A 22,013-nucleotide genomic window follows, 5' to 3' on the forward strand; every position below is an offset into this window, starting at 1 on the left:
TTCTGAGCCGACTCTACATGGTCCTGTTAGTCAGGGGTAAACAAAGCAAGACAGACGCCTGTGTTTCATGGACACTCTGAGAGACACAGACATTATTCATCATTCCCCAGCTGAGATGTTCCATCGACAGCATAATGTGGGGGGTAAAATTCAGCGGCAGGCAAGAAAATCATGACTAATGACGGCACATAATCCAGCCTGATAGATGAAAATATGAATAATATGTTAATAGGAGGTGGTCTTTCTCTCTGTTAGAAAGTCAGATTTCCTGCAGGAATATTGACAGGTGACGGGTGATATTCCGGAGAGACACGGCTTACACGCTTTCATCTGTCACATCATTTTTTACAAAGAAAATACTGTTGACAGCAGAGGTGGGAAAGTGATCGTCATCTTTGCTTAAATTTTCATGGGTGGGCCCCCTCATCACTGGGAGGGGACCTGGAAATACAATGTTATATTGATATCTGGCATAATACAGTTATATCAATTATATCAAGATTGTTTGATAAGTGTGTATTCAAAACTAATATCCACTGCAATCTATTACTCCAAGTTTCTAATTCATCTGCAATTGACTGGTTTCCTCAACCTACACTAACTTTCAAAAAATGTGGGCTCTGATTGTTCTTTAAGGAAGATTCTTATTTTGAAAAATAACTATTTGAATTCAGAATGTGCGCGATCTAAGCTGAATTTTCGAAAGCCATTACTCCAGTCTTTAGTGTCACATGATCCTTCTGAAATCATTCTAAAATAAGAAACAATTCTTATCATTATCATTGTTCAAAACTAATTTTTTGTGGAATTTGTAATGCATTCATGATTCTTTGATGAATAGAGAGTTCAAAAGCACAGTGTTTATTTGAAATCGTAATCTTTTAAAAGTTTTAAGGCAATCTTTTGAAATGTCAACCATAATAAATGTATTTTCTGTCGCTTATGATCTATCCTTTCTGATCGTTTCATCAGTCCATGTGTTCCCTGGAAATCAAACCCAGGACTTTGACTGTTGTTAATGCCTTGCTCTAGGAGTTGAATTACAGGAATTGCAGTCACCCCTAGTGGAATAGTGTGATTTCTACACTTCAGAATTTCATTTGTCTTTTGGCAGTTACCAAGATTATCAGGAGGAGGCTTAACTATGTCAGTAATGTAAAAAACGTGCAGCAGCAGATTTTGGGTCTTCTGGGAGCTTTATTTTTAGTTAGTTAGTTAATCCAGTCTGCCTCAGCTGCAACATGTAGCACTGCCATGACACAATTTAAGGGCCAGAAACTGATGGGACACAGCAATCATTTGAAGCTTTGGATCAACCAGTATTAGATCTACTAAGCGGATCCTTCTGTTGCTCTGTTAGAGGAAAGTCTTTAAAGACCTGAGTGAGCCTCTATGAGTGGCAGCAAGACAATAAGTGTACTCCATCAACAAGACCTTAAGCATAAGTTGATGCTAAAATAAATGCACCTGAGATCCTAATAAGACATTTAGATCGGTGACACATAGTTGTGAAAGTAGAGAATATGAAAAACAGTACTCAAGAAGAATCACACTTTAAGTTCGCAATAGCGTCACATCAGACAACAACATTCGCAAGTCACTTTTACTGTGCTTTGCTTTACACCGGTTCCTTTCGTAATACTTCACTAGCTAGACTTAAAGAAAGCTGCTTACGTTACATGGCAGCAGCCACAGGGAATGACTTTAGTAGTATTTTAGTGTTTGAACAGACATAGAGCAGAACATGGCACAGCGGAAACAGTGTAATGTTTCGTTCCATGTGATTCCTGCAAAGGCTTCCAGCAATTGATTTGCAGCTTTTGTCTCCCCTGCTGTAGCAGAGAGAGATTGTTTCAGCACCATGGAGAGCAACAACCATTGGAGAACCAGCAAGTGGAGCTGCTGCAGCCATAGAGTATTTATTGTATTCCAAGTCAGATTTTCCATTTTTTGCTTCGGTGAGAATTTGGACAAGACAGTAAATTCAATTAAAGTACTTACAATAACTAACGGCAGCTTAGCACCTAAACAACCAACGGGACTGAAAGTAAAAAAGATTTTTACCTCATTATCCTTTTCCTGAGTGACTGAATCTCAAAATAGTTTCAAATGTGACATCAGTGTGACATGCTATACTCTAAATAATGCTTGAGCCTAAACATGAGCTCATATGAATTAACAGACCTAAAATTGTACTTTTAGGGCCAGATTTATTAAACAGGGCAAATTAGAGTTAGCAATTCCATAAAAGTGCTGATGAGAGGGGAAAATTCTGTGTGTGATTTACTGACAATGTGCAGACGCAGCCAGATAATTTCCATAATGACCAGCGCAATCTACCAAGAGCAGCACAAATTACCACATACTTTAAGTCATGCTATTTTTGGGCGTTAAATAATGGCGCAAATACCAGTAATTTGACGTGTGCAAACATTAGTAAATCGCGTTTTTTATCCTCCCATAAATTTTGCATCTGAAAGAGAAATTCCTACAAATGCATATTCAGTAGGGTCAGGCGCTAAAATAACTGAATCCACACCTTTTTAATGCTAATTCGTTACTGCGTGTCTTTAGTAAAACATGACTGTACTATTTTAACACCAAAACATGGTTTGCGCTGGTGCAAGCTGTTAGTAAATCTGGCCCTTAGAAATGTATTTGTCATATACAGAAGTACAATGATTTTTAAGCCAGACAGATTTTAAATGTAAGTCCTTAAAAGAAAATATCTGAAAATCTTAGGAAATTAAGTTGCACTTTAAAAAAAAAAAAAAGTTTGTCTAAACTGGTAACCTCATCGAAAATAAATAAATAAATTAAAATAAATAAACAAATTGATATATAAGTTAATTAAAAGGTACAATAACAAAAACAGCATATTTAATTTAAAGAGTGGATAAACAGGGTGCAAAATGATCATGTAAAATTATTTTATGGTTGTATTTGCTGCAAGGAAAAAGGTTGTAAAAGTGACCTCTTTAGGTACAACTGCCTTACAGAGTGCCGTATACATAATGAATGAGAATAAAAAATATGTTGACCCTGAAAAACTGGTATAACAGTTCAAAGACCTGTAATTGTTCATCAGGAAGGAGTAGCATGTAAATGAGTTTAAACCTTGAATGCAACAGTGCTATTGCAGAAACATCCTTGAATATGTTGTGCATTTATATGTCTTTCAGTTCATTTTTTATTTTTGAATTCTTAAAGTCTTCCCTTCATCGCTCTAATAGCACTTTGTGCCGTCATGGTCTCTTATGATAATTATTTATTTGGAGTTACGCTGGAGGGAGCTGCCATGCAGAGCGGGTGGGGAGTACATGAGCGTGTGATGGAGGATGACATTAATGTGCTATTAAGCTTCTACCCCGTGAGCAAAGTGTCACATTCGCCACTGTGAGCTCAAGAACGCACACATGCACACAATGAGATGAGTCATTTGGAGGAGGTCATACCAATGTTGTGTAAGTTAGTTGAGAAATGACCTTTTAGGAAGAATGCAGCCTTTAGAATCCCATCCAGTAAGGGTCCACATTAGTAATGCAAGTAGTCATTTAACAGATGCTTTTTTTTCAAAGCAACTCTTATTATGTGGGCAATCCCCCTGGAGCAATCTGGGGTTAAATGGGGTTAAAAACGGGTTGTAGCTCCTTGTTTGAATATCTGCTGATAGTGAGAAAATTGGTTAAATGAATGTGTTTGCATAAAATAAATACACATTTGTTTGTTGTTTGTATTTCTAATTATTTTTGTTAATTTATATGTATTTATTTATAGTTACTTTAATTTATTTGCATATTTTAAAGTATTGTCAGGTGTTTTCATCTGTATTTTAACATACATCCAAGTGAAACTGTTATTAAAAGAAAAAAACTTTTGGGCAGGATCTTGGATCTATTCATCTTCTTAAAGGGATAGTTCATCCAAAAATTAAAATAACCCCTTGATTTACTCACCCTTCAGCCATCCTAGGTGTGTATGACTTTCTTCTTTCAGATGAATCCAATCGGAGTTACATTAAAAAATGTCCTGGCTCTCTCAAGCTTTATAATGGCAGTGAATAGTGGTCAAGATTTTGAAATAAAATAAGGTACATAAATCCATCATAAAAAGTACTCCAGCGGGTTAATAAATGCCTTCTGAAGTGAATCGATGCATTTAAGAAAAATATCTATATTTAAAACTTTATAAAACCGAAATCTCTAGCTTCCACTAACGTATGTCGTATGAGAAAGTACCAGTTCCAGCAGATGACGTAGGCGTAGAGTAAATCACGGGGTAATTTTCATTTTTGGGTGAACTATCCCTTTAGTTGGATGGAGGCTTGCAGTTAATTTTTGTAAGAAAGGACAGGGTTTAAATGGATTTCACAGAAAGATTGAGTTATGATATCTTGATTAGCGCTCAAAAAATAGTTTAGTAAAAACTACATTTCCATTTCATGCTGAATTTAATAATTCTATTTGTAAATAACCTCAAATTATTTAAGCAGTGCTAGCGCTTGAAATATTAGTTGTTTATTGTAAAACAACCATAGAAGCTGAATTAATGGTTTCTGGTATACAGCACACTACATATGTACTGTATACATGAGGACAATATAATATGTTAATTTCTTCTCAGTCTTTTAAGAGAGATCAGAAACTATAAAACATACAGCTAGAAAGAACATTGTGTGACCATAAAAAAAGTTATGTTTGTTGGGTAACGGTTTTAAAGCTTATCAGTTAACAACAATTTAATTTAATAGCTTTAATGACACATATTGTTTAGTTCTAAATGATTTGCTAAAAGGTAGACATCAATAAGCAGCTGCTAGATAAGATTACCCCTTACCTTTTGCCCATTTGTTCAGTCAACTGCCTCCTCTACTGGTTGGCCGAGGCTTTTACTTGGTCTCAAAGTTGTCTTGTCCAAAAACAAAACTTTTTGTGAGTGATTACCTCACAAAAAGTGGGTACTAACTTAAGAATGTAAATGATATATGGCAGAGACATGCATGTTTCCTCCAGTTACATGGATGCTTTGCCTCTGCTATTAAAAAAATCCAACATTCTACAACTTTAAAGGCACAGGTTTAGCAAATCTGATTTAGACATGTAATTCTGCATAATATTCTCCTTGAAAAAAAAAAAACTACTGCCCCCTGTTGTGCTCTAGACATGTATGTTGCTGTGCGGGTGTTGAGTGTGTAATTGTCTGTGATAATGCTATTATAGGCCGAGAGAAGAGGAACATCAACACTAAAATGCATCTGTGTTAAGTGAAATGAAGGGTGATGCCCTGTACTTGTCCTCTATCGCTGCCTTTGCTTTGCAGTCAGCTTCCATTTGTTGTACTGCAAAAGTCCTCTCTCTCTTTCTCTGTCCTTCATTTGCAGTCAGCTTCCATCTACTGTAACATAAAGGCAGTTTCTCAGAAAGAAGCTTTTTTTTTTTTTTTTTGGAGAAGCTGTCGCTAGCAGATGTCAACACCACATCACATGTCAGCTCTGACATATCATAACTATACTCGCAGTGGTCAGCTGGCTCCCTCTTCCATGACAGAAAGCTGGACTGAGCCACACGAGCTACAAGTGCCCTGAAGCTTTGCTGTGCAGTCAATGGAAACTGATTCCATCAATCAGAGAGAGAGGAGAGACAGAGACAGAGGAGAGAAGAAATGAGTATAAATAACAGAAGTGACAGAGTAACAGGACTTTGCTCTTGGTGTTTAAGAGCACTAGTAGCACTAAATGTAAATAGTTATGGGAAAATAGTTATACAATCAAACTTTTTTTATTTAAATATGTAAATGCCTCAATCTGAACAAGACGAATCAGAAAAAGAATAATCTAACCAGTAAATGCAGTGAAATAAACAAAATAACATACTTTAACAATTTAAATTTAATATAGTTATGCACAAGCAGGCAACAACATAGAAAAATAATCTAAAATATGTGATCTGATATGACAAAGGATATAAAATATATTTTAATGCACATAGATGATTTATCTTGTTTTATTGGATACAATTTACTAAGGTGAAAAAATTTGCTAATAAATTATTAATTTTGTTATGTGATGTTTGCCTAACTAATGAAAACAGAATTAAATATGGCTAAAAGGCAAAATATGTTAAGTGAGCACTAATAAACTGGCAAATTAACGAATCCATATGGTGAATCCTACTAAGGTTACTAAGCCTCTTTATATTTCAGTAATATTCATACTAAATATAAAGTAAATATGAACACACCAATATAAATATTAATATTCATCATATAAGTATGTATAATTCTAGACACTTCATATTTATATGCCCTTACTTGCCAAGCTTTTGCAGGCTTTCTCTGTTGACTTGGAAAGGAACAAAACCCCAGCCAATCACAGTGTGAAACAGTGCAGCCAATCTACAGTGAAAGTGAACAGCATGACACAACTACATAACTCTCATTATAATCAATTAGTCTGCACACTGCAAGAGCGACAAGACATACAAGAGTTTTTATTGTTTTATATTATATATAAGTTCACATGTTTTGACTGGGTGACAGCTGCAATAGTGTGCCCACATATTTTTATTGTGAACATGCAATAATTTTCTCTCAAATGGGACAGAAATGCTATATCTTTGAGCAGGTAACAACTCTTTCAGTTTGACAGGTGCATGATGATATTCAGGTGGTGCTGAAAACAAAGAACAAAATAAAAAATAATGACCAAAACCAAATGGTTTGAAGGATTAGTTCACCAATAAAATGAACATTTGCTGAAAATGTACTCACCCTCATTCCATCCAAGATGTATATGGGTTTGTTTCTTCATTGGAACAGATTTTAATGTGAGAGGACAACAGAGGATGGACTTTATTATTACGACATTAATATTGATGACGGGCTCTTATTTTGTCTGTCTTATTTTGAAAGTTCTTCTTTGAAACGCCTTGATATTTTTATCAGCTCAATCTGACGGCACCCATTCACTGCAGAGGATGCACTGGTGAGAATTTCTCAATGTCTTCAAATCTGTTCTAATGAGGAAATAAACTCATCTACAAATTGGAAAGCCTAAGAGGAGTACATTTTCATTTCTGGGTGAACTATACCTTTAAAATTGAAATTCGATTTCTGTTTTTCAAGTGACAAACACCACAAAGTGTATTCTAGTTCCTAGTTAACTCTCACTCGTTCAAACCACAATACTCCAGGAACATACTGACTTAATTCTTGACGATAACAGCCATTAGAATGTGACACTCCATGGCAGAGAAGAAAGGCATGCAGACACACTGCCAGAGGAAAGATCTTGTCATTGTTAGTTTGTCACTGCTGCCTGGTCGCCAGGACTCAAGCCCTTCACTTCAGGTATGATGGGGACACTGAGCTCATTATCGGGTCTAGGCAGCATCTGCGCCCCCTATAGTGTTTGAAACGTGTCTGGATCTGCCTCTTTCAATTTGCCTCTAATCTGTAGACAGAAAGAAAAAGCGTCATCTAGTTTTTGGTCACATTCAATAGGATTCTCTCTCCACCGACACCTACAGTACACTATCAGCAGAGACCTCCTTTTTTTTTTTTTTTTTTTACCACAATCCACAGGTTATAAGCCTAAATGGAGTAGTCTGTGAGGCTTATTTGTGTACTGCTGCATAGAAGTTTCAGCTTGTTATTTATCAGTAAAGGACAATAATAGAGGCACAGTGAGCAGCGCGACAGTCGTTTCTACCTCCTTTGTCAAAACCGTGATTAATGACTTAGCAGAATATGATTTTTCATATGATGGTTATGCTCTATAACTGTCCTCATGGGCTGATATTGTAGAGCTTGGAACAAATAAAACCTGAGGTAGTGCTCCAGGATGGGGTTCGATGAACACCTTTGAAAATGTCAGATCTCTTCCCCAGTCAACACTGAAGAGTAAAAGGAAAAACATTACAAGCATTTATATATTGTTTCCCAAAGCAGTGTTAATGCTTATGTCGGAAAGGAAAGCATGCATCTTGCCGTTTTATCAGTCGCTGAAAGACCAGCATGAAAAGCACGAGGCGCTTTTCAACTCCTGCTGAGCTAAATTTAAAACCGAGCAAATCAATGAAGCACCATGGATGCTCAGTAACTAGTATCATAAACCACATTCATCACCTTAAGGGTTGGATTATTAAAGCATTCAGTACATCAGCAACTGATTTGCTGAGGCAAAAACCATAAGAGACCATGTAATTAGCTGATGTATTAAACATGTTTCTGTCACTGATTATGGCACAATTGTGCAAAACTATTACATGGCATCGATAAATTCATCCATTCATGGAATTTCGGCAATCATGGAAATTGCAGCAAATTCTCAAGCACCCTCAATCACAGTGTTTTCCTACAAGCAGGAATAGATGAAGGCATAAACACTCCGCTTCACATTATTAAAGAGAGAGGGAGAGAGAGAGAGAAAAGGGAGAAAATATAAAAAAAGACATTTTGGGGTAGGACATTTTTGAAAGAAGTCTCTTATGCTTACCAAGGTTGCAACTATTTGATCAAAAATTCTGTAAAATCATTGTGAAACAAAATATTGTGAAATATTTTCATAATCTTATTAACTTTTGTATGGTAGTCTAGCCCGTGTGATCAGGGAAGCTGCTTTGACACAATCTGTAAACCTTCGATTATGCTCTGTGTATTAAATGCCGCTCCATTTGAAAGCAGGTGATCGAGATTTACTACTAATCACGGAACCGGCCTTACTGACGAGATGCGCATGATCATCGCATTCGATATATCACACAGCCCTACTTGGAACTACAGTCAATTACTCAGTTTTGTGGTCATTATTCAAAATCTGACTGCAATCAGAATCAAATATTTCATAGACCCATGTAAGAATGATTATTATAGTAAGATTGATTGGTCTATATGCTTACATGTGGTCTATAAAATTGACACTAAAGAGAGGACAGATTTCAGGATTCTTCTCATTAAATTGTCTAATTTTTGAGAGTGGCTTAATATAATGGCTACTATAGGCTTATTAACTGTCAGTTCCCACCAATTCTAAAACAGACAATGAAAACTGTTTGACAGCTGAAGCGTTTGCACTTATGGAATGAAAGCAGTATGATTGTGTTGTAACAGGATCTTTATCTGCAATAAAACACTGACATTTATGACATGAGTAAATTAATAATAAAGTAAACTTTCAGCTATTACAAACATTTTGTCACATACTTATTGGTGCCTGTACCAATTTGAGAACAGAGAAATATCCGTTGATGCACCATGGGAAAACTTTATATGAATTAGATAAAGATACACATTTGAGCTGATCAACACTGTCACCCATTTGTTTATTTATGATGGAGAAAATCAGCTATATTTATCAGCTATAAACATGACAGCCCCTTCTGTTGCCCTTCTGTCGACTGTTTTCTGTTCCCAACATAATGAAAAACAAAACTGACTCCATGATCTTAATTTGTTGCCACAACGGCAAACAAAATCCAAAAATAAATAAATTATATGTCCATCAGGTTTGGACTGGTACCTCTCGATCTTCACCTGGTCTAAACTCAAGGGCAATGTGTTGCTGCTTATCTGGATGCTTGGTAAATAAGAGATGTTATCTTCCACTCACGATGACATTGAAGACCCATGCTCTAATCGATAAAATCCAATTCTTTGTAGATCTGTGGCTCTGATTAGCGTCCCTCTAATCCAATCCCCGTTTTTGTCATCCATTATGGTGGCATGGTGGGGCGCTATAAAGGATGTCGTTATCGGTGGTTATGAGTTTAGCACTGATGTAAAGCTGGCAATGTGATTGGCCGAACGGAGACTTCCTCTGGCTCTTCTAATTGCAAATCCACTTGGGTCCAGACTGATACATTTCATCGCCTTGGCAACACTGCAGGCAGTGAACCTGGTAATGGGGGAAGTATATTCTCAGGGGAGGAAATTACTGCTTTCCATATTGTAGCTGGACAGAGCAAAAGGGGAGCAGGGAATGGTGAGCAACCTGTCCTAAAAATCTGTTGAAAAGCTATTGAACAACAGATAGTGAGCTAGATAAAGGAACAACACATTCAGTAGAATGAGGGTTAATCTTCATTTATGACCACTGAACCTGACTATATTTGTAATGATGATGTGTCCTTGTCGGGCTATAGTATGATGAATCTGTGTGCAAGGATATGTGAAATGAAATGCAAATGCTCAAGGGTGCAGAAATAGGGGCAAGAAAACATGTTGCAAAGTCTTGAGCATGTATGTACAGTATTAAGATAAAACTGAGATCAGCAAGTAGATAATCTGTGATAAATCGGTCTGGCAGATCACCAGATGAAATCACCACCTAAATTAGAAGTCACCTCATTCTTTACTGTGGATAAAAGACAGGAGAGATGCATGGTGCATCTTTCCAGACCAATTTCTGAGCATATAATCAATGCAAAAGCAGAAATTGAGACATTCTGAGATGGCCATTCCAGTGATTACATGCTCACTGTAGCGTCCGCTTCAACAATCCAGCACCAACTGAATACATCCATATCGGAATATGTATTAAAATAAATCTGTTATTAAAATAATTTTGTATACATTTTGTTTGGCAATGCATCTACAGAATGTGACAAGTGACAGGCAAGTTTGCCTAAACTTCTCTGACTTTTCCCATACATAGACGGGAAAATAATTTGTTGTGATTTTTCATTTTCCCATTATCTTGCCCACAACAATTTCACAGCACAGCAATCACACAATAATGAACTTCCAGAAGCAATTAAGAGGCTCTTTCTGGCACCTATGTGGACTAATCATAGTGTGCTTCTGAGAAGCTGGATTAGGCTTTTATTTTTTGGTAAAAGAAAAGCTGAAATCCTCTAATCAATGCACAGTCAAGTGTGTACCTCTGACAGTTCCTGTAATTCAGCCTAAATTGTGCTGGACATTATTGTAGCTGGCAAGTTGCCAAGGAAACATGAAATGACTGTTACAGAGCTTAAAAAACAATACAACATCTAACTTCACAAGTAGAGTTGGGGAAGGAAAAAAAATCGATAGGTGATATTTTAGCAATATTTTGATTCATTTTATTCATATTTTTAGGAAAATAAAAGATTTTTGGCATATTTTAGCAATGGTCAGTGCACACTCAATAATTTAAGATTTAAGATCTAGGCTCAGAACAGGCTAAAAAAATACAACTGTGCAAATCAAACGACACCATGTGAAAACGAATGAGAAACAAGTGAGCAAAAAGACTGCAATACAGGACTTGGTAACCAAAAAAGAATCTCCATGTTATTGTATCATGACAGATGTTGATATAATATCGCATTGCCAAATCACCCCAACCGTGAACTTTATTTATTCATGAGAATATCACAATGAGCATCTAAATCTCTCGTGTAACACAGTCTAACTGGGAAATAACCATCTGTAGTGTGAAGATGGCGATAAATTCTGAAGCAATTTATGGAGTAAGCTTCTATATAACAGTGAATACAGTGAAAACAAAATTTACCAATAGGCCAATTGTATTATATTTATTCCTCTTACCAGTGTTTTGGTCCATGTACTCTTGTGAGGTATGTTGGTTCTGATGGACCCATTCCCCGTTACATTTGAAGAAGATCTGCAGGGCAGGAGTTGCTCGACATCGCAACTTGATTGGGTTGTTTTTGATTATGTAAGCATCCTCAGGCTCTTGCAGGAAGTGAGGTAATGTCCCACTAACTGATGACAGAGAATCAGCAAGGGCGTCACTGACAGTTCCTGTGAAATCAATTAACACATGTAAGAAACAAGCACACTTCTCTAGCACATTTACTCAGAAATTAAACTCATAAAATCTTAATTTTACGGCCATTCGTTAGATCCATGAACACCCCAGATACATCATTTGCATGTGTGCCTTGTACATACAATTATTTGCTAAAAAAAAAATACTGTCACAATCTTATCAAAATGTGGTCTGCATTTAATACAGCTTCAGGTTTTTAAATATGGTGATTTTCCTCTGGGGATGTTCTAAGCTTCCCATTGATTTTAAACTGTGTGCCAAAGAGACAATTCCACTAAAACAATTCAAGCAATTTTCTACTTTAAAAACGCATTAGCTTTCCCTGAGTGCTTTTGTGATGAAAAGAATAAAAGAATTAGTGACAGAAGAGAGTGCAACTGATTGCTTTGTGTTTGACTGATGAGCTAAAATGCATCTTAGTGCAGAAAAAAGTGAGAATGCTCTTCCTTGGGGCTAGTGTGTTTTATTTTTCTTTCTTTCTGCCGTCATTCTTTTTAACGGAAGTAAGAAAAAAATAGCAGACAGGTCAACAGAGACAGAGAGAAGAGAAATAAGACAGATAAAGAGGTCTAAAGGATGAAGGGAATTAAGAAAGATTTTATTTGGGGATATTCACATGAATAGCATTTTAATAACTGTAATTGCCTACAACATCTCTGACACTCTGGAATAAATCACTCCACCCATGAGAGACTGGCCATATACTGCGAAGTCTGTCAGATGTGTAAATTCCCATGAAAGCCATTAAACTAGCAGCTAATTCAGCTCCCACTGAAATCTAATAGACTTTCATTTTTTACCACCTCCCACATTTGCTGTCATGTGAAATGAATAAAGAATGTATGCATACACACACACACACACACACTAAAAGCAGTTCACACATACTCACTTCATATTCTCTTTTAATATTGTAGATACTGCAGAAGAACATGTCCTACCAAAATTCAAATTGTTTTTAAATAATGGGGTCATTAACTGAGAAATCAAAATTTCCTTGATAGTTTGACATATAAGAGGTTATTGTGCTATAAAAACATGCTGTAAGTTTCAGATCTCAATATTTTCTCATTAGTCTAAAAACAGCTTATATTGAAGTCAATCTGCCAAAACGACAGCTTGTGGAATGGGACACTCTATGATGTAATAGTGTGGCTAAACACCACCTCCGCAGAAGAAGATCAGCACCTGCTTCTACATCACTGCCTGTTTAGCCCCGCCCACTAATTCACAGACATAATGGGTAAGTGACAAGAGCGGCAAATACAGGTCTACGCAGAAACCAAACGATGAACTATATTTTTAATGAAGTGCGAGAAATTGTCAGTAAGAACTGGGTCTTTTGCTCACTTCATTTTGCCATGGATTTGTTTACAAACAAGGCACAATTTGATGCAGGATTTTTAGAAAGATTGAAACTAAAAGATGATGCTGTGCCGACTATATTGGATCTGATGTCGCACACACAAGAGTAAGAAAATGTTTTTATTATGTGATCGCTATTGCTTTGTCTGTTATTACAGATCGTTCGATATGTACTGAGTATTTATGCATTTTTGACCTAAATCACAGCAGCGTCCATCTAAGGAGGATGTAGGCTGTTAAACATACACAACTGTTAGCCAATAGCAAGGGGCTATTTACTTCCGAGTCTACAATCCATCATGCCTATTCAAACAGAGCTTTCTGATGAGGGGGGTCAAAAACAGGACGGAAAATAGCCTATTGCTTCTAAATTATGATGCTTTTTATGTAAAAATCTTGATAACATTATAAGTGGACCTCAGTACAGTACAAAATTGAAAAAAAGGCAGTTCATGACCCCTTTAAATAAAGTAATACTTTTACGGAGTGTCTTTTTACACTAAATGCAAATAGCCCACCTTGTTGGCAAAGGCTATTTAGACTAACTCCGCCCACCAACGTGTGATTGGGTTCGTCAACAATAAAAAAAGACACTCATTCAGCATCAGTTTCAGTGCCGTAGATGACTGACGCGATCGACCCGAATTCAAGCACGCCTCTTACCAAACTTTTTTTCTCCCTTTTCAAATCTCATATCGCATCGGAAAGGCATTTATTTTCAATAAAAATGAAGGAAGTAATCAAAAAGTTGAAAATAAGAGTATTGGGTAGGGTTAGGGTAGGTGTAGGGAGGGCTTTATTGTCCCAATAAGGTGGCATCCATTTAATAATTTGAATTAAAACTATAATTTACACTCAATACGTTATTATTGCGTACTGTTTTATAATGTACTACAATACTGAGGAGCAGATAATTGCCACTATTTGCAATAAGTAGTATAAATAGAAGAAAATCTTGCTATTTTAACATAGTGTAAATAGCATATCGTTAAAAAATACCGCTATTTACACTTAGTGCAAATAGTCGCTGCCTAATTTTATTTAGCAAGGATGCATTAAATTGATCAAAAGTGACAGTAAAGAAGACACTTATAATGTTACAAAACTTTCTAATCAAAGATGTTTTCACAAAAACTATTAAGCAGCTCAATGGTTTTCCACATTGATGATGATAATAATGAGAAATGTTTCTTGAACACCAAATCAGTATATTAGACTAATTTCTGAAGGATCACGTGACACTGAGGACTGGAGTAACGGCTAATGAAAATTCAGATTTGCCATCACAGGAATAATTGACATTTTAAAATATATATAATATATAACAATAAAACAGTCATGTAATATTCCACAATGTAACTTCTTACTGTATTTTTGATCAGATATAAAGCATAAAGGACTTTTTAAAAACATTAAATAATACCCTAAACTGAATCCAAACTTAATTATAACATGAGACAGTATATTTAAAAAATGTCTAATATCAAATCAATAACTAATATAGTACAGATACATCATGCTTCCCTAGTGCAAAAAACTTTATAGAAATGAGCAGACTATCATTGGTGGTGCAGGAAGTGCAGACAGTAACCCACTATTTCATACAGCTGGATACTACCGTATAGTCAGCTGCTATAAACCAACAGCAGAGTGACCTGATGACCTCCAGCAATTTAATTGCCATCACTGTGTACAGCTGCACTCAAGTATCATCTGTCTAGCTTGTTTGTGAAGAAATTTAGTGTTACAATTGCCTCTGGTCTCCCCTACTCAACTACAATCTTTAGACAAATGCACTGTGATTAAGAGAAAAGCAAAGAGCACCATTCCCCTCATCTTACATGATTTTCTTGACAAGCTTTTAAGAGGGGCAAAAATTGCTGAAGAGTGGACATGCTAATGATTTATAAAATAAAACATGCCAACAGCACTTTAACCTCTAATTTAAAAAAACATTCGTTGTTGAATGCTCTATTTCTGGGTATAGAAAAACAGCACTGAAGAAGCACCAAAGAAACAAATGGCTTTATTCAGAGTTATATTCCCAGGTGTGTGATACCTAGTTCACGGCGAAGTGCATTCAGAATCACCAAGTGGAAAAGCACAGTCACACTAGGGATGTCAGGAGAATGTCACAGACCACCCCATGGGTAAGGAGGCAAAAGCAGGAAATCTTAGTTGCCTGATATTATACTGGGTTTCAAAGTTCAAGGTACAAAACATGGCGCTCACTCTAAATAATTCAAAATGAAATGTTACTCTTCCTCTGCAGATGTTTGCTGGCAGTCTCACAGTGGACAGGAATTTGTCTTGGTTGCACAGAGCACAGACAGACAGATTCCCTGGAAAACAACACAGAATTCCATCAGCATATTTAACTTCAGATTCTTCACAAATTCTGGATGTATTGTCACCCATGACTAAAATCTCAGCTTCCTCGTGGAGAGGGCGATAAGACCTTGGGTGACCATCTTTGGTGTCAAAATCAGTTCTCAGCTGTTTTCTCGGTTCAGTATGGGGGCAAAAACAGCACACAATTTTAGAAAGTATTGCAGCTCAACTTTTTTTTCTGTCCATTCTATGCATAAGTACTTCCAAAAGTTTGGTTGTGTAGGATCAGGACGAATCAGACAAATTTAAGATTTGATCAGAACATCGAAACATGAGGAGCCAAAATTCCAGAGAGGCCCCAAGAAAACAGGACGTCGTAAATTAGATCCCTAGGTCCAGCCCGTCTGAAGAAAGCCTAACCAACAAGCCTCTTTCACAGGACAGCTTGTAACATTAAGACAAAAGAACACTTATTGATAATTCCAACTCAGGAAGGAGATCGTCAAATTTGGGGCAAATAATCAAGATTAATTATCAAAGAGATGGTCATCACGTGTGTTCCACGAGAGAAATCACGAGCTTCCTTAGATTGGCTTTTCCCCCACCCAAGATACAGACCAGACTGAAATTCCAGACTGAAAATGACCTTTTTGTTCTACACCGAACAATATGCCTAAAATCATCTTAAAAGGACTTATGAGCAACTAATGCACAACTCCATATTATGTATGTAACCCACACATTAGACTATCATGTTTTAATAACATATTATGTATGTCTTTTTAATAACTAGGGAATAGCTTAAGGGTTAATATTCATGTTTGGTATGTATGAGTTTGAAAATCATGCTTTAAACGTTTCTTCCAATCAATTCTTTGTCAAATGTAATATAGTCAAAATGTTATAGAAATCATGTCCAAAATTATATTTTGCAAGAGCTTGTAAAATTCGGACCATGTGACTGATACATGATTTATGGATGGGGAGGAGAAACGAGCTAAGATCATATCTAATTGGTCAAGACACCCATTGAGACGTGTCCAAAAGCCAAGTTTAAAAGCTCAGGACACCATCAAATATCTCTCTTATTATTTTTGCCACCGCATTTTGATGCTGCTTTTAGTGCTCTTTGAGCGTGCTCTGGCCTACATGCCAGCTGCTACTTAACACCACGATGAGAAGAAAAACCACCTAGTCTCGTTACATCCTTTAATTCTTTTACTTTAGTTTCTTTTCTTTCCGTTGAGTTTCGTGTTCAAAAGTTAAGTTTGCCGTGAAGTCCAGCTCCGACTGCACCTGCACCAAACTTCAACCAGACCAACTCTGCATCTTCAGCCAATGCCCAACCCAAGAATTCACTACGAACGACCACTGAACTGTCAACCAATCAGCAACCTCGATAAACCTCCTTTCTGCAACGACGACGACAAAAGGGAATCCCTTAACACAAAGGCAACGCAACGCAAGTAACCTCCAGATTCTAACTGAGCTGGTGCATTTAATATAAATTTTAGCCTCATTGAGAAACTCAATGCGAGGGTTAATTAAGTGATTGATGGTTGTTCAGGTCTATGCAATAGCACATACTGCTGTAAACTTCGGATATCAAACTCATCCTTTCCTCACTTTCTCTCTTTCTGCAACGTGTGAATGTGTGAATGCGTGTGTTCATGTGTTAGATTAGTTTATGTCTTAGGTTTATATAAATAAAGTCTTATTTATATTGAAAAGAGAAGTATCTTGTGTTTTGTGCTTACAAGTTAATGTCTTAAACTGCCGATCTTGTTACTGTGCTTATTAATAGTGTTTTCACTATATTTTGGATTTTAATATCCAGCGCAGAGTTGATGTTATACGACTCGTTCAGTGAATTTCTGGCCGACTCAGTGATCAGCTGTAAAACAGTGATTCTGTTCAAATTCCCTATAAAATCATAAATGATTCCCTTTTGAGCTAAATTAAATTATTTACCCTATATTACCCTACAGTTGGGAAAACAAATGTATTTTAACGAAAAATTGGCCTGCAGCTTCAATCCCATGCCATCAGGTCACTTCCATTGTGCAAAACCATGAATATACTCTGTTTTCTACTCCCAAGACAAAGGGAGAAAGAAGGACACAATCCTGCTGTGCAGTGTTGCAGATAGCTGGGTGACAAGATGAAAATTGTATCATGAGCTGAATACAACGACATCACTTCCCTCCGCTACAGAGGGTCATTGGTAGAAAAGGCAGCCGCAACCTTTTGAACAGAATTCATTATTCTTTCTTGTAGATCTGCCAATCTTTAAAGTCCATGTTTAATACATACTTGCCCTGCTGTATTTGCTTGATTTCCATTCATGCAAATGTCTGCCCTCAACATCACATGGTATTTCTCTAATTTGAATTGTAGTATTAGAAGTACTGTTCCCTTTGACTAGTCTGGTCCTTCCTTTAGCAGGGAAAATTCCCAACATCCATTGGACAAATTTCAGTGATGAATAGAAGGAATAACCTGAAATGACTCCAGATCCATCTGCCATCTGTTGCTGTGAAGAAAGCCTAAACTTTATTTAACACAAACTGCCTTGCAATGAATTAAACATGAATCAGATACAGCATCGTACACTGAACAAAATTATAAACGCAACACTTTTGTTTTTGCCCCCATTTTTCATGAGCTGAACTCAAAGATCTAAGACTTTTTCTATGTACACAAAAGGCCTGTTTCTCTCAAATATTGTTCACAAATCTGTCTAAATCTGTGTTAGTGAGCACTTCTCCTTTGCCGAGATACTCCATCCACCTCACAGGCATATCAAGATGCTGATTAGACAGCATGATTATTGCACAGGTATGCCTTAGGCTGGCCACAATAAAAGGCCACTCTAAAATGTGCAGTTTTATCACACAGCACAATGCCACAGATGTCACAAGTTTTGAGGCAGCGTGCAATTGGCATGCTGACTGCAGGAATGTCCACCAGAGCTGTTGCCAGTGAATTGAATGTTCAGTTCTCTACCATAAGCCATCTCCAAAGGCGTTTCAGAGAATTTGGCAGTACATCCAACCGGCCTCACAACCGCAGACCACGTGTAACCACACCAGCCCAGGACCTCCACATCCAGCATCTTCACCTCCAAGATCGTCTGAGACCAGCCACCCGGACAGCTGCTGCAACAATTGGTTTGCATAACCAAAGAATTTCTGCACAAACTGTCAGAAACCGTCTCAGGGAAGCTCATCTGCATGCTCGTCGTCCTCATCGGGGTCTCAACCTGACTGCAGCTCGTCGTCGTAAGCGACTTGAGTGGGCAAATGCTCACATTCGATGGCGTCTGGCACTTTGGAGAGGTGTTCTCTTCACGGATGAATCCCGGTTTTCACTGTACAGGGCAGATGGCAGACAGCGTGTATGGTGTCGTGTGGGTGAGCGGTTTGCTGATGTCAACGTTGTGGATTGAGTGGCCCATGGTGGCGGTGGGGTTATGGTATGGGCAGGCGTATGTTATGGACAACGAACACAGGTGCATTTTATTGATGGCATTTTGAATGCACAGAGACACCGTGACCAGATTCTGAGGCCCATTGTTGTGCCATTCATCCAAGACTATCACCTCATGTTGCAGCATGATAATGCACGGCCCCATGTTGCAAGGATCTGTACACAATTCCTGGAAGCTGAAAACATCCCAGTTCTTGCATGGCCAGCATATTCACGGACATGTCACCCATTGAGCATGTTTGGGATGCTCTGGATCGGCGTATACGACAGCGTGTTCCAGTTCCTGCCAATATCCAGCAACTTCACACAGCCATTGAAGAGGAGTGGACCAACATTCCACAGGCCACAATCAACAACCTGATCAACTCTATGCGAAGGAGATGTGTTGCACTGCGTGAGGCAAATGGTGGTCACACCAGATACTGACACATTTTAGAGCGGTCTTTTATTGTGGCCAGCCTAACGCACACCTGTGCAATGATCATGCTGTCTAATTAGCATCTTCATATGCCACACCTGTGAGGTGGATGGAGTATCTCGGCAAAGGAAAAGTGCTCACTAACACAGATTTAGACAGATTTGTGAACAATATTTGAGAGAAATAGGCCTTTTGTGTACATAGAAAAAGTCTTAGATCTTTGAGTTCAGCTCAAGAAAAATGGGGGTAAAAACAAAAGTGTTGCGTTTATAATTTTGTTCAGTGTACTAAACTTCAGCAAAACATATGATGAAATAATAATAAACATTTTGAAAGATTTACAAGCCATTAGCAGCAGATACATATATGAATTATTATTATAAGTAAATGGAACACAAGGTGAAGGTTAAAACCAATTCTTATCAGTATGTTTATGTTTTTGACCTCTTGCTCTGTCATCTAAATGCAAACCTGTATTGATCTGTACAAAACTGATACCATCAATATATTAGTAAAGCAGAGTGGCTTAAAAATGCCCTTTTACATTATGGGCCAATAGGTGAATATGCAAGATCACTTTGTACTTTGACTTTGGCAGCATATACAGTGGGGCAAAAAAGTATTTAGTCAGCCACCAATTGTGCAAGTTCTCCCACTTAAAAAGATGAGAGAGGCCTGTAATTTTCATCATAGGTATACCTCAACTATGAGAGACAAAATGAGAGAAAAAATCCAGAAAATCACATTGTAGGATTTTTAAAGAATTAATTGATAAATTCCTCGGTAAAATAAGTATTTGGTCACCTACAAACAAGCAAGATTTCTGGCTCTCACAGACCTTCTTTAAGAGGCTCCTCTGTCCTCCACTCGTTACCTGTATTAATGGCATCTGTTTGAACTCGTTATCAGTATAAAAGACACCTGTCCACAACCTCAAACAGTCCAACTCCAAACTCCACCATGGCTAAGACCAAAGAGCTGTCAAAGGACACCAGAAACAAAATTGTAGACCTGCACCAGGCTGGGAAGACTGAATCTGCAATAGGTAAGCAGCTTGGTGTGAAGAAATCAACTGTGGGAGCAATTATTAGAAAATGGAAGACATACAAGACCACTGATAATCTCCTCGATCTGGGGCTCCACGAAGATCTCACCCGTGGGGTCAAAATGATCACAAGAACTGTGAGCAAAATCCCAGAACCACACGGGGGACCTAGTGAATGACCTGCAGAGAGCTGAGACCAAAGTAACAAAGGCTACCATCAGTAACACACTGCGCCGCCAGGGACTCAAATCCTGCAGTGCCAGACGTGTCCCCCTGCTTAAGCCAGTACATGTCCGGGCCCGTCTGAAGTTTGCTAGAGAGCATTTGGATGATCCAGAAGAGGATTGCAAGTTGAGTTTTTACTTTTTGGTAAAAACTCAACTTGTCGTGTTTGGAGGAGAAAGAATGCTGAGTTGCATCCAAAGAACACCATACCTACTGTGAAGCATGGGGGTGGAAACATCATGCTTTGGGGCTGTTTTTCTGCAAAGGGACCAGGACGACTGATCCGTGTAAACGAAAGAATGAATGGGGCCATGTATCGTGAGATTTTGAGTGAAAACCTCCTTCCATCAGCAAGGGCATTGAAGATGAAACGTGGCTGGGTCTTTCAGCATGACAATGATCCCAAACACACCGCCCGGGCAACGAAGGAGTGGCTTCGTAAGAAGCATTTCAAGGTCCTGGAGTGGCTTAGCCAGTCTCCAGATCTCAACCCCATCGAAAAGTTTAAAGTCCGTGTTGCCCAGTGACAGCCCCAAAACATTACTGCTCTAGAGGAGATCTGCATGGAAAAATGGGCCAAAATACCAGCAACAGTGTGTGAAAACCTTGTGAAGACTTACAGAAAACGTTTGACCTCTGTCATTGCCAACAAAGGGTATATAACAAAGTATTGAGATGAAATTTTGTTATTGGCCAAATACTTATTTTCCACCATAATTTGCAAATAAATTCTTTAAAAATCCTACAATGTGATTTTCTGGATTTTTTTTTTTTTCTCATTTTGTCTCTCATAGTTGAGGTATACCTATGATGAAAATTACAGGCCTCTCTCATCTTTTTAAGTGGGAGAACTTGCACAATTGGTGGCTGACTAAATACTTTTTTGCCCCACTGTATATAAGCAACTACGTGACTAGTGACTACTGCTGGTTCAACAATGGAGGGAAAGACATTTTAAGGGATAATTAACCAATAAATGACAACTCTGTCATTATTTACCTATTTACCCTCAATGTTGTTGCTGTCTGTGTTTTTTTAATGAACACTTATAAGATAAGTAAAATTTAGCTAAAATTTCAGTCTATTTTTCACACAAAACCTTTGCATGGGCTTTTGTGCATTTTTGTAATTTGTATAAGAAACGACATGAGGAAAATAATGTGTAACTATCCCAAAAGTTTATATTCCAGGATTTAATCCACACCAAGTTCAACAGGAAAACAACAATACAGTCAACCATCATAAAACACAACCAATTATAAATACCTTCTCATGTGCAAATTCAATGAAGTATAAAAGAATGAGAGGGGGGTGTAGAGGTTAATGGGCCCATGTACATCTCTAACTGGGTTTGAGTTCACACTGAT

The 22,013-nt window shown here is 37.7% G+C and overlaps 1 protein-coding gene across 3 annotated transcripts in view; it reads right to left on the reverse strand.

Annotated features, from left to right (window-relative positions):
• The window catches only part of unc5db (unc-5 netrin receptor Db), a 164,834-nt gene that overhangs the window by 70,811 nt on the left and 72,010 nt on the right, over positions 1-22,013 (reverse strand). For all 3 annotated transcript variants that reach the window (XM_058775723.1, XM_058775722.1, XM_058775721.1), the window contains exon 2: positions 11,530-11,745. In XM_058775723.1, the coding sequence (XP_058631706.1) occupies positions 11,530-11,745 (216 nt within the window). The remainder of the gene's footprint in view (positions 1-11,529; positions 11,746-22,013) is intronic.

Source organism: Onychostoma macrolepis, chromosome 05, assembly GCF_012432095.1.
Source record: "Onychostoma macrolepis isolate SWU-2019 chromosome 05, ASM1243209v1, whole genome shotgun sequence".
Lineage (NCBI taxonomy): Eukaryota > Metazoa > Chordata > Actinopteri > Cypriniformes > Cyprinidae > Onychostoma > Onychostoma macrolepis.